Source organism: Anoplolepis gracilipes, chromosome 1 (genome assembly GCF_047496725.1).
Source record: "Anoplolepis gracilipes chromosome 1, ASM4749672v1, whole genome shotgun sequence".
NCBI lineage: Eukaryota > Metazoa > Arthropoda > Insecta > Hymenoptera > Formicidae > Anoplolepis > Anoplolepis gracilipes.
In genome coordinates this window covers 11,680,001-11,694,029 of record NC_132970.1, presented here as the reverse complement: position 1 = coordinate 11,694,029, position 14,029 = coordinate 11,680,001, and the positions used below count along the sequence as shown (strand labels likewise).

General features: G+C 37.6%; 1 protein-coding gene across 6 annotated transcripts in view; it reads left to right on the top strand.

Moving 5' to 3' along the window:
• Smr (nuclear receptor corepressor smrter) overlaps positions 1–14,029 on the top strand; it is a 75,497-nt gene that overhangs the window by 56,013 nt on the left and 5,455 nt on the right. For 5 of the 6 annotated variants that reach the window (XM_072889697.1, XM_072889547.1, XM_072889617.1 and 2 more), the window contains 5 exons: positions 8,095–8,406; positions 9,333–9,712; positions 10,037–10,321; positions 11,090–11,552; positions 11,777–14,013. In XM_072889697.1, the coding sequence (XP_072745798.1) occupies positions 8,095–8,406; positions 9,333–9,712; positions 10,037–10,321; positions 11,090–11,552; positions 11,777–14,013 (3,677 nt within the window). The remainder of the gene's footprint in view (positions 1–8,094; positions 8,407–9,332; positions 9,713–10,036; positions 10,322–11,089; positions 11,553–11,776; positions 14,014–14,029) is intronic. The other variant, XM_072889461.1, reaches the window with a different exon arrangement.

Here is a 14,029-nt window from a genome sequence, read left to right as displayed (position 1 = left end):
TTTGGCGGTGGTAGCGATGACGATGAGGATAGATGGTGGGGTGGAAATGAACCCGGGCAACCCCGGGAGAAGGGGGGAGAAGGAGGGGGAGGGGGTGGAAATCCGCGCGTAGCACGAGCTAATTAGCGTCTTGATTTACTTAATCCCAATTAATGCCTCCGCTATGCTGGCTCTTTCTCTCTCTCTCTCTCTCTCTCTCTCTCTTTCTCTCTCTCTCTCTCTCCTCTCTTCTCTCTTCCCAACTCTCCTCTCTACGTGTTCTTGTGTGTATTATAAGCGGTGTGCAGGGGCGTTTTCTCGCTCAAATTCGTGCACGCTTCCGCTCCGCAAATACGCCGGATTATCCACGTGTGGATACACACGGCACGGCTAATATACCGAGAGACTCCTTCCGTATGCGTATCGCGCATACCTGTACCTGTACCTGTACCTGTACCTGTATGAATTAACTGCTGCTAAGGGTTGCCGGTTTTTTCTCGTCCACTTTTCTCCATCGCGCGGTTATTGTCCGTTTCGCGTAATTGCACGAATAGAACGAGGAGCGTATTTGCACAATCGGAACGGTATAAAGTAAGTAATGCTGAGGGCAAAGGTCTCGATGCGATGAATTTCATCTCGCATTTTTCCATTGGCAACAATATATTATTGAATGCAAGTATCAAAGAGTGTTGTGACATGAAAAACATGTATATGTATGTATGTGTAGTAATTTGGTTTTTTACTTTTCTTGCTAAAACTCTAAAAATAATGAAGTATCTTCCGAATTTTGTTCTATTTATTTCTTATAAGCTTCATTAAAATTTTTCCTATTTTTTATAATTAAAACTGATATGTGCGCCTAATATATTTTCGATTTTTTTTTTTTTACACGATTTAAAAATTTTTTTCGCTTTTTATTCTCATCTATATAGAGAAAAAAATTTCATCATTTTACTATACTAAATTTTAAAATAAACGAAAGTGAAAACACTTCACTTTTTATACAAGTATGTCATTATTATTACAAGAAATAATTTGGATTATATTTGATGAATAATCTTAGTGCTTGTTACGTAATAACAAAGTGTCAAATCGTTGATGTAAGAGGAATACTCGTATCGGCACGCGATCGATCGACATTCTATCTGTGATGTATTTTACATCGTTCTGACGACACATCATGGTAGGCTAATCACCGTAATTCAATCAGTCAACGAGATGTTTTAAAGGGTCGTGCGCACGTGGAGAGGATGGAACTGGCGGTCTCTCTTATAATCAACGGTAGCCTCTCGCCCCCGCTTGTCCCCGTCGCGATTGACAGATGTTATTTACACAAGTAGACCGTGATCCAGCGGCACTCAAACTTTACAAGCAATCCCGTATTTGCACGGCCTATTCCCTGCTAACGATAATCGCGCAGGTGGCTTGTCAAAGAAATGAGGGAGGGCTGTTACATCTCGCTCGGAGATACAAATATATATTTGTTTACACGTTTAATTTAATTGACGATATTTCTCCGTATAAAAGTATTGACAATTTTGTTTCGGATTATTTTTCAAATAAAAAGTTTACCATTTTTATTTTATTTTTTAATGAATTACAAATATAATTTCTAACGAATGCATTTTTATCGGTACCAATATTCAGAAAAACAAACGATTCAGTGACATAACTTATTAATGGAAATGGATACCTTGAATCTTAAAAATTTATAAAAAAATGGGTGCGATAAATAATTTCCGACAAATTATTTCAGAAATATAAGTTTCTTAAAAATATATCAAGAAGTTTTTTTCATTGTTTATAATTAATTTCTCTACAATTTGAATATAAAATTTATTTATAATTGAGAACATTTATTTTGTTATTTTAAAAAAATTTTTTAAAGTTGAAAAGGTTTGAAATTTCTTTTTTATTTTTTTGTCAATAAATTTTTTTACTTCCGTTTCAAAGGTTTCAATCAATAAATAAAGAAATAATTAAAGAAGAGAATATCGATCGTATCTTGAAATTTTGCATGTCGGCTGTTGAATCGTGGCAAAACCAAAAAAAAAGCTTAATTTTTTTACACTGTATATTTAGTAAACAAAATTTTTTACAAACTTAAGTCTTTTATTTTTTTTTTAAATCCACGTAGAAACTAATACTAAACATTTATACTAAAATTCATTTATTTAATTCTGAATAATAATTTGTCGCAAACGATCTATCACACTTTTTTTTTTGCGGATTCAAAGGCATCCACTCCTCTTAAAGGTAGAATAAATTTTCTGTTGTAGAAAATGCGCTTCTTTTTACAATAGCTTGTGTCGAATTGTATGTTTTTAAGATACGAAGCAACAGCGGGAACGCGTTTCCGGCGAAGAACGGAATTACAGTGCATTTGTGACACGTATTAGCGCATCCTCGTGCAACCATCGGCCGGTTCTTTTTGTTCCGGGACGTCGCGAGTGCGGCGGTGGAAGATCGCGAAGAATCGCGCGTGTTTGTTTTTAATCATTCTCGCTGGCGCAGAGAGGAGAGCGAGCGTAAATCTCATAAATACATAAATACAAAAATGTCAGCCCGGAGCGAATCTGCAGCGACCGCCGCGGGCGGCGGCCTCCCTTTTTAGTTTGCCGTACCGTTTGCTTTTTAAACTCCTCCGCTTTTTCTCTTTCGTACAAATCGTGTCGATCGAGCCGCGTTTTTCGGAATCGCGTGTTTTAAGAGAAAAGAAAAAGCTTTGCCACGTGGATGAACGGATTTGCTTGGATTCTCGTGATCTCGATCGAGATAATATGTTATTTATAGCGTTATTATACATATGTATAGTAGTGATAATACTAAGAAGAGCAGGTAATTCGTGGTCGATCGGAGAATTGGTAATTGAGAGAAAGATTGCTTTCGGAACGGGAGATCACAAATCAAAGAGAATACTTTATCGAGGATATCCTCGTGAGAGGAAACGACGCGATCACCCTTGGTCGACGGTAAACACTAGTTCGTGGATTTTCCACAGAGAAACGCACTCGCTATTTAATACATAATCATTTAGTGCATATACGCATTCCGGGAAGATCTTATGAATAGTCGTACATGTAATTAAGCAGGCTGTTTCGCAAGATCATGAAACAGGGACGAATTGTACGAATAACAAACGTATATATTACGGAGACGAATACATCTCGACATGGCTTTTATAAAATATTCAAGTTACCCTTTTCGTTGTCAACCAGCTTAATTACCAGGTAGATAATATCCGTTATTCTCGCGGCCGTATCTTTTTTTTTTTTTTTTTTTTTTTTTTTTTAACGGATTTGCCGTTTGAGGGAGGTTTGACTACGGCTTTTGTTTCCCCGAACAAGAATGAGAGGAGGACGAGAGGAGAAAACGTCAGTCATATTTGGAAATATTCTGCGATTCGAGAAGCAGAATATTTCCAAAGACTTTCGAAACATTTCTACTTTTCGAAAACGTTCATTTTTATATCATTCGATATAAGGAATAATGGAAATAATAATTCCTAATAATGATCAAACAATTTAATCAATTATCGTCGTAACTCTATCGTTAATTAAATGTAAAATTATCATTTAATTATATTATTTAATTTAGGCTTCCCTCCCGTGAATTGAGTTTGAAACATCATTATAAATACTAACAAAATTGATTTTTTCGTTGGATTTTTTTTTTTTTTTTTTTTTTTTTTTTACATCGCGATTGAACTTAAGATATCAATCGTGAGTCGATAAGCGTTTTTATCGAAAACTTTGATTATTTTTCCGATTACTTATCACTTTCTCTCCTTCGATTTTTAAATTGCGAGTTATAAACGTACACAAGATTATACATTTCGAACTTAATTTACTCGAAACCACCCGTTGCCAATGGTGAGTTAACTCATTTTAACCCATCGGCCAACTGCAATATCACGTAACTGCGCATGGGTTCTCTATTGAATGGGCTCTTGTATAAGTTATTCATCGCGCGTTTCATCCAGTTTTAACTCTCCTTTACCCGCCCCGGTCTGGTCTCACCCTCCTGCCCCCTCGTATGGCGTATTACTTTGAGTGTATGGGGAACGAGCTTTACGAATTATTCCACGTGACATGCGCGTTATCGCGTTATTCTGCAGATATATTGTATTCGCTTTGTACTCTGGGTCGACATCGGTGCTCTCCATGCTTTTGGCGAGACGAGTTCGAACGAATTCCAAGAGAAATCTCGTTAAAATCTCGAGGATATGATCGTTAAAAAAAGAGAATACTGTACATATGAAAAAAATTTTAAAAAATCTCTTTTATAATATAAAATAAATATAAACTCATAAAAATAATATATATGTAAAATAAGAATCTTCCTTTTATATAAACTCTCTTTATTTCGAAAAAATTTTTCTTTTTAAAATTCAAAAGCCCAAACATAGAACAACGTGAATAGAATAGATAGAATACACTGTAGCATTATTAATGCGTGTCCTAGTTTATTTTATCAATTAAATAAAATATCTCCAATATATTCGCAGCCTATTAGATTGATTTGTAATGCAAAGTAATATAAATTTCGCATTATATATTTATATTGAATATCAAATGTCGAATGTACAAGGAGAAATCGCGAAAATCGCGAAAAAAGTGATACAAATTTTCCATATATTATAAGGCCGTGTATTGTCGAATGATCAGGAATCGATGTCTGTCTCCGTGATAATTATTATTAAAGAGAGAAAGAGGGAGCGAGGGAGCGAGAGAGAGAGAGAGAGAGAGACGATGAAAAATTTCAAACACGACGCAGTATTCTACTTTAGGCTTCGAAATATCGGCCTGTCGATCTCGGGAATAGGGACGCGCGAATTACGAGAGCGATTTTCTCTCGCTCTCGGGAATACCTGTCAATCAGTGTCGCGGATATTCTCGCACGGCGTGTTACCCTCACCTCTGTTCACCGGCGACTCTTCCAATCGGTGCGATGGTATTCGTAGGTAGATAGATATTTGCTCTCACTCGCTCTCCCTTGCTTGGCTCTTGACGATCGTTGCACAATGTCATTGGTAATTCCGTGTCAACAATAATCTTGCATACAATCCGAAAGACACGCGGGACGCGGCTCGTGTGACAGGTCACCGGAGAGCGGACGCGCAGCATCCGCGATTTATCGCGATATACGAGTTTTGAGAGAGAAATAATGAGAGAGTGCGTGAGAGAGAGAGAGAGAGAGAGAGAGAGAGAGAGAGAGAGAGAGAGAGAGAGAGAGAGAAAGAGAGAGAGAGAGAGCCCAAGAGTATATCGAATGCCAAATAATTGGCGCAGCATCAAGCGACCATCGTTTAATTCCAAATTTTCACTAAATTAAATTAGCTCTAAAACCATCATGACACGTGGATTTCCATCTTATTTAAGGATACTCGTCAAACGTCAAATGTTATCTCTTTCGTCTCATCATTTAAAATCCATCGTTTGAGCTTTTGCAAATTTTCGTACAGTTGTAACTCGTGAAATAATTAACTTATTAAATGTGGCAATATTTTCTAAGTTTCGTGAAAGATAATTAAATTTTATAATTTATTTCGTTTGAATGTGGCATATTTATTTTTCCGTCCTGATGCAGTTGCGATTATTAGATGTCACATCTCGCGCGACGTCACATCTCGCGATAATTGTCGACGCGAGTAAATTTACGCAATTTCGCGGAAAAAAGGTTGGAGTGGGAATTATCAAAGCGATCTTACTTAGGAGCGAACGAGCGGGCGACGTCGACGTTTGCGCGGGGCTAAGAACGAACGGCAAAACTTTTTAATTGGGCGTCCTTAATTAGCCGAGTAATTATACTGTCTCTCGCTCCGTTTCCGTTACGCCAACTCCCCTCCCCCCCTCTTCCTCTTCTTCCCTCTCTTCCTTTCTACTGTCCCGCTTCACCCGCGCTGCACCGCTCGCGTTTTCACTCGAGTTCCGTCCGCGGATCCGTGATTAACTATATTTACTTAATTTCATAGCGGATAAATGCGAGTACATTCTCTAAATAGCCGCCGCGTTACGCGTTGTACGTTTATTTTCGCGCAAACACGCTTTATATCGAATGTCGTTTATCGACGCTCGAATTAACGTCCACGAAAATGTCGACTTTATGCTAAAATGTCCAAATACTACCAGACTGTCAAAAATATGGAAAATTTGAATTCAAGGATTTGGAATCTGGAAAAATCGAGGAATTCTCGTGCAATTTATTCACCTCTTTCAGTATATTTATAAATCATTTGAGACTTAAATGATTCAGTGCATTTTATATGAAAAGCATTTTATTAGAAAACATATACAATGAAAAAGAAAACTGATTTTAGAAAGTTGAATAAAATATTCTAAAATATTTTCTTTACCTGGAATTTTGAACAATACCCGGAAAGTCTAAAAAATTTTTAGAGAACTTTTTTATAAAATTTGAGTAGACATTCTAATGAAATTGAAGGCTTGCAAGAATCAAAATACTCGTCGAGAGACATCGAAATCATTTCAAGCATTTAATTTTACGCATTGCTATTCATTTATTATAAATGGATCTTTGAAATTGATCGCAAATATTATTATGAATATTTTCGGAATAAAAATTATATTGTCAAGTTGACAATATAATAAAGTATATAAATAAAGACGTTCCTCTCATGTTTTTCAAAAAAATTTTCAAAAATATATATGTGTATTTCTTATTAATTGTCGCGATTACTATAAATATAAATATCTTTCTAGAAATCATTTTAATTATAATAAGCGCTAAATTCGATATTATTTAAAACGAAAATTTGAACAAGAAAATAATTGATTTATTGAATTTTATCAAAAGTTTATTTTGTTCAACTCTTGACTCTAACTACAAAATGCCACATGATCGAGCATCATCAGCACGTGCTCGCTTTATGTACCTCGCAACCAGCACGCGCATTTATATTTCACACCACCGCAGACACGTTGTCGTTGCCGAATCGTTTCAATAGACGATCCCTTTGACGTTTCGGTGTGCATCATATGCAGGCATCAATTACGCGCGCGATAGAATCTAACACACTACGCGGTATGTGGCAGGGACCTGCATATCGCTCGTCTATGCTATCGCTTTTTATATTTTATTCGATTCTTATCGCGACATATTAGCGCGAAACACGCTCTCGATTCAAAGCGTTCTGTAACGTTGGACGATTGGAGAAATTATTGCACTTACATTTGGAGAAAGCGTAATTGCGATTGCAATTTTATCATTTTACTGTATTTTCGAATTTATCTTTATTATTTAGAGTCGTTTCGTGTCCTTGGGTCATTGACAATCGAGAAATTAAAATTCTAATCATTAAGAAATATGTAGTATTATATATTTAAATACATATAATAATATAATAACTTTTTAATATAATAAAACTAAAATTATACTTAGAGCGATGATAGTCTTAACTTGGAAAGTTAATGTCAGGGTGTCTATACAAAACACTTTGAATTTTCAGGAATATTCATAAATTTTAATTTGAAACGAATTTTTAAAAAAATTCTTTTTTTATGTGATAATTTTTTTCTTATATTATAAATGTTCGACAATCTATCAAAATAAGCTTGTGAATTATTTGTTTAAAATATATATTATAAATATATTCTGTTTCTATTTATATAATCAATATTTTAACAAAATATTGAATATTTGCAATACATATTTTTATTGTAATTTTTAGCGATAAAAAATAAAAATGTTATACGACTAAAAAATGATTATCTTACACAAAAACTATTGAGGTTTTTTTTCAGTATATTAGCAAATCTAATACTTGAAATTTGAGTGACTCCGTGTCTCTTTATAAATGAAAAACATTAGACAATGCTTACAGTTAAAAAAAAGAAACTTATTTTAGAAAGTTTGCTGATTACACGAAAAAAATCTTTGAAATATTTACCTAAAATTTAAAGAAAGAATACCTGAAAGATCAGGGAATTTTCAGAGAATAACTTTACTAGATTTAAATATTGTAAATACCCTGATGTCTATGCGATAGGTTACAATTGTGCTAGCTCTTCGTATAATTTTTTTCTACATTTTTATTTATGCATTCTACTGTAATAAAATCTAATAATTTATATTTTTTTATTATTGCCATTTCAGAGAGCGGTAGACAGATAGGACCTCATGCTTGCACAGTGTGTCAAAGCGTTGTGGAGGGTAGCGCACATAGTCGCGCGTTGCCACGCAGCCAGGCGTCTCAATACGGGCTACGAGAGGACCAGGTGCCGGTTGGTGCGCGTGTCTGCAACACCTGCAGGTGCAAGGCCATCCGAGGACGTTACACCACCTGTCCGTTGCCCACCTGTCCGAATCTAAATAGTTCCAAGTCCAGAGTAAAACGGCTGAGAGCGTTGCCCTCCAAGTGGCTCGAACTGCCGCTGGAGATCCGCGAGCCGATCGCTCAGGAATACCGTGAGTGTTTTATATAAATTATTTATAAATAGAGATAAACATAGATATGCTTATAATAGAGATGTTTAAATTGATTACCCAATTACGATATACGTGTGTGTTACCTTAATTGTTACGTTATTATTTAATAAATATTTTATTACACATTTATTATTAAATACTTTACAGTATCTCTCTGGAAATATATTCTCGAAAATATTCTAGAAAAGATTCTATTTTAGAATTCTGAGAAATTTTTTTTGCACATGAAAAAAAAAAATTAGAAAATTTTCATCAAATTTTATTGGGACTCGGAGCATTTTTAGAAAAACTTTTCCTTTGGTAATTTCATTTTTATATAGTAAATAATCAGCAAGTCTACAAATAAATTTGCGGAAAAAAAAAAAACAGAAAAATATATATATTTGTTTATATATTTTTTGTCTTAACAAAATATTAAATATGCAATACATATTCCTTATTGTAAGTTTTAATAATAAAAAAAATGTATGCAAGTGAAAAATGCTTATTTTACAAAAGGTATTCAGTTTTTTTTTCAATATATTTACAAATCTAGTACTTGAAGCTTAAAAGGCTTTGTATTTTTCCTTTGTATAAGTAAAAAAGATTAGAAAATTCATATAATCAAAAATCTTATTTTAGCAAAGTTTATGTAAAAAAATCTTTAAAATATTTCCTTTATCTAAAATTTCTTAAAACAAAAATATCTGGATGATTAGAGAATTTTTATAAGATTTGAATAGATAATCTGTAAAGATACGTTTCTTGTGCAAGCTTTTAGTTCCGATTTTATGTAGGATTCTCAAAAATATTCTCTAGAGTTTATTTATATTTTTTATAGGTTTCATAAATGTAATAAGATAAATATTATACATGTACGTGCTTTACACATTTAATCACATCGTTCGTATTATCGCTTATTTCAGAGATACCGAATAATGCGACGAAATGCTGCTCGGCTTGCTTTAGCCGTATATCGCGTCGATTAGCACCGCATCTTACCGGCGGTACCGAAGCGTCCGAGGATGGCACCGATACATTGTTGCGCCAATGGACGGACGAAGAGTTGGAACAACTCCGCAAAGCGCTTCGGGAATACGGCACCAATTGGCCAAAGATCGCTGAACAAATACCTGGCAAGACGAGTCAGCAGTGCAAGAATTATTATTTCGCTTATCGAAAGAAGTTTAATTTCGATCAAGTAGTCAGCGAGTATTATACATTGTCAGGTGAGGAACGGAGGCCACCATACGTAACCGACGAAGAGGAAAGCGGAAGCAGCACAAGCAGTTGCGACGAATTAGCTGTAAGTTTGTTTTTACAAATTATAAAACATTTTTTTCAATTTCTCTGTTTCTATTTACAGTCGTGGACAAAATTAAGTGGACACTATATAAATTTTGGAAAATCTTTTATTTTATTATAATGCATTAAATAAATTTTAAATTTTGAACGTGAAATATTTTTGTGGATATAAAAAACTTTTATTTAGCATGCATAATTGTAAAAACAATTGTTGTTTCTGTAACTGTTTACATATATTTGTTTGTATAAGTGGCATTTAGACTTTGGACAAAATTGAGCGGACAGACAGAAAGTTTTTTTTCTCCATGTTCTTTTTCTTCGCCAGGTTCACGATTCGAGTGACACCGCCAGCGCAGGAAGTCCAGCAACGACTATGACGGGTAGTAACGCAGCAGTGATACCGAGCGGTGGTTCTACCGCGACATCTTCATCGTTAGCTTTCCAACGACCTAGTGAACTCGGATCATTGGAAAAACTCGGCGACAAAATCTCTGACATAACTGTAGTATCACTGGTTCCGCCTGCCGGTTCATCTCATCAGTCTTCCAACAACGGTGGCGGTGCCGCTACTTCCGGTGGCGCTAGAGAGGATTATGACAGTTCTGCTACGGTAAGACAAACTTTTTAGCTTTTATCTTTAAGTTTTAATTTGTTCTGTTGTAGATTGTAAAATAATATTTTATAACCATCGCACTTGGTTTCAAGTTTTTACCATATTTAATCCTATAATATTAAGAAATATGTATTATATGATGTATATTATTCTAAAATTAACTTAGAATATTGCCTAATAAGAGCGAAATGTTGTAATTAGTGCGCAAATATTTTCATTAATATATATTAATAATAATTATTTATTCAATGTAAGGAATTAATCTATTATAATAACGTACGTTTCGGTCAACTTTAGGGCCCTCTTCAGCACAAAAGTACAAATCAAAAGAGAAAATGCAGAGGTTTCTAAATAATGTAATTATACATTAATTTGTCAATAAGTGAGGACAGCAAAGAGATATATACATGATTCGGAAATTGTCAAACATTATGTAGTCAATCGGTGCACTAATTACAGCATTTTGCTCTTATTAGTCAATATTCTAAGTTAATTTTTACATCCTTTAATAGCTTATATTTTTATTTTATTCTAAAACGTATTGGATTACAAAAATGTATCAAAATAATCCTAAATTTCCAAAATTCCAATAATCCCAAATGTCAACATTGTCACATGTTCTTTATAACTTTTTAAATATGTACATGTTTTATCATTGACGTTTGATAAAATGATAATCTTAAAGTAAAGAAACAATAAACAAAATGATGAAACAATATTTTTTCATGATAGAGCCGTCTGATAGAGGTGCGCTAATTGTTTCAGGAGACGGCGGACGAAGGTCAGGGAGGTGCTGACTTAGATAATGGTAGTGTTGTGGTGACTATGACAAGCGCCAGCGGCAATGCAACGTCGTTGCAACAACAGAGTCAACATCAACAACCACCACCTGCTACAGCTCATTCGCCTCCTTCAACAACAAGTAATTCAAATCCTCTCACTGTTAAGGATCTCATGATAGGAGTTATCGAGATGCAATTAAAACGCACTCCCAGTAGTCCTGCTGATGGTGGCGGTTCCTCCGCATCTAATAGTTCGGGCACGCCGACGATATCTAGTATTTTGAAAGATCACCGCAATGACATACAATACGCTGTTCGCGGTTATAAGCCATCTTCGAGTATGACGAACACAGCGTTGCCCAATAGAGATACAAATCTGGCAACACTCTCTGTTGTATCGGGACCGCATCATAGTCATCGATCCGCTCCTAGCCCACAACAAATGGGTAAGTCTATCATTATTTTTCTTATATTTAAAATTTTTATAAAACCATGTTTAAAGTTTTACTTACCAAGTTTATTTTTGAAAGGTACTTAAATAATGCAAAATTAACATAATAAAATATTAACATAATATAAATTTTACAAATGTAATTAATCCATTCTTTTGCTCTATGAGGGTTTTACATTATTTGTGATTTATTCATGATTTATCTTCTCCCCGCTTCAGGTCAGATGCAAGCTACTATTACTCCTTGCCCGCCGGCTGCACCCAGTAATCAAACTTCATCCTCGGATCTGCTTCCTAAGGAAGGTTTGGTCGTCATGCAAGTGCAGCAAGTGCAACAAGCGCTCCGAGAAACAGAAGGAACACTGGATCTGAGTATCAAGAAGCACCGAGTACAACAGGACTACAATCATTCGATTCAACTTCATAAGCCTTCGGTCACTCTCTATCGACCGGAACCGCCACCAGGAGCGTATTATCATCCTCACACTACGCCTCATCCTGAGCAGGGACGTAACGCGAAGAGTCCTCTAGTCTATGCTTCGACACCACGACCTCAGGCATCCATTACACCGAAGATGAACAAGGTCACCGTGCCGCAGACACATCCCAAGCTGTCGCCAAAACTTGGCAGCATGGGCACGCCGGGACATAAAGGTGGTTCCATCACGCATGGCACGCCTGTATCAACGGCGCGTTACGATGGTCTGCTGCGACAAATGACACCGCCTGGTAATCCACCAGTGAGCGGCGCCTCTGCGAATGTCAGTGAACGTGGCAGCGGCGCCGTAAACGCCAGTTCTGCTGGTCCAGGAGCACCAAAAGAGACTGGAGGGGGCTCTATCACTCAAGGTACACCGGTCCATCCATTTGCGGTGGACAAGCGTGGCGCGCCTATATATGAATATCATCGTACTATTCGACACTCACCTGTCACGGGTAGCGGCAATGTGCCGCCACCACCGCCGGGACAGGGTCCTGCGAGTCAAGCAGCGTCGCCAGCCGTAGTAGTGAGCCACGGTGGTAGTCAGTACAACTCTTATTCTGCCGCGGGACGACCACCGCCTAGCTACACGATGGAACAACAATTGTCTAGCCGACAAATCATAATGAATGATTATATCACCAGTCAACAGATGCACGCGCGCGCTCGTGGTGGTAGTGCTGGTGCGTCTGTCACCGGTGAGATGGCAGGTAAGAGCGAACCACCACCGCCACCGTCGTCAACTCTCTATTATGCTAGCACGCCGCCTCCTCCTCCTCCGCAAACTCATACACAGCCGCGGCAGGGTGTTATCCAGAGGCACAATCCGCAAAAGCAGATGCACTATCCACCACCGCCGATGATGGATGCATTTTCCAGTTTGGTAGAAGTAGCGATTAAGCAACCACCGGTGCCGGTGCCACATGGTCATCCGGCCGCATCAGGCAGCGGTGGTCATGAAGGCCTTGGTAAGACGATGGCCGATCGTTTATTGGCTGATCGTTATGACAACAACCGTGCGTTTCGCGAACAAGAGATACGGATGCAGGAACATCGTATGGCCGAGCACAGGCTTGCGCAGCAGCATCAACGTGAACGGGAAAGGGAACGCGATATCGTTCATCTACGGGAGAAAGAAGAACATCGTTTGCATCGCGAAAAGGAGTTACAGCAGCTGGAGCATCGTCTCGCAGTGCAGCAACATCATCAGCACCGTGAGAAAGACTTTCAGCAGCAGGAACATCGTCTCGCGCCGCAACGAGAGAAGGATATCTCGCACGTTGAGCATACTCGTCTGCAGATTCGAGAAAAGGATATCCCGCACGAGCATCGGCTTATGCATCAACAGCGAGAGAAGGAGATCCATCAACAAATGGCAGCAGCCGCGCAACGCGAGAAGGAACACGAGCACCGATTGGCCGTGCAACAACGCGAGAAAGAGATGCAACACCAGGAGCAAAGACTCGCCATTCAGCAACAACGTGAGAATTCTCACGTTGTTGGATCTCCGATCCAACAGCACGCCGAGCATCGTCTGGCCGTACAACAAGCGCATCGCGAACGGGATCTAGTGCACTTGCATCAGCAACAACAGCAACAGATCCAGCATATTCAGCAGCAGCACCACCGTATGGAAATTGAGAGAAGGCACATCGCGCAGTTATACAGAGATCAACAACAACAACAGCAGCAGCAGCAGCAGCAGCAGTTGGATCGAGATTCGTCGAGATTATTAAGCAGCGGATTCTCGCAATCCTCTCGGCTTCAACAGTCTCAGCAATCTCAGCAGCAGCAACAGCAATCATCATCGCGACAGAGTCAATCTTCCAGTCAAAACGACTCGTCGTCAACTCTCACAGCTGCTAGTCTGATAGATGCTATCATAACACATCAAATTAATCAGGGTGTTGATAATGCTAGTGCAAGTGGATCTTCGGCGAATCAGCCGGCACGTGCTGGCGATCGTCTTTTTCAGGTATAAATGAATATCT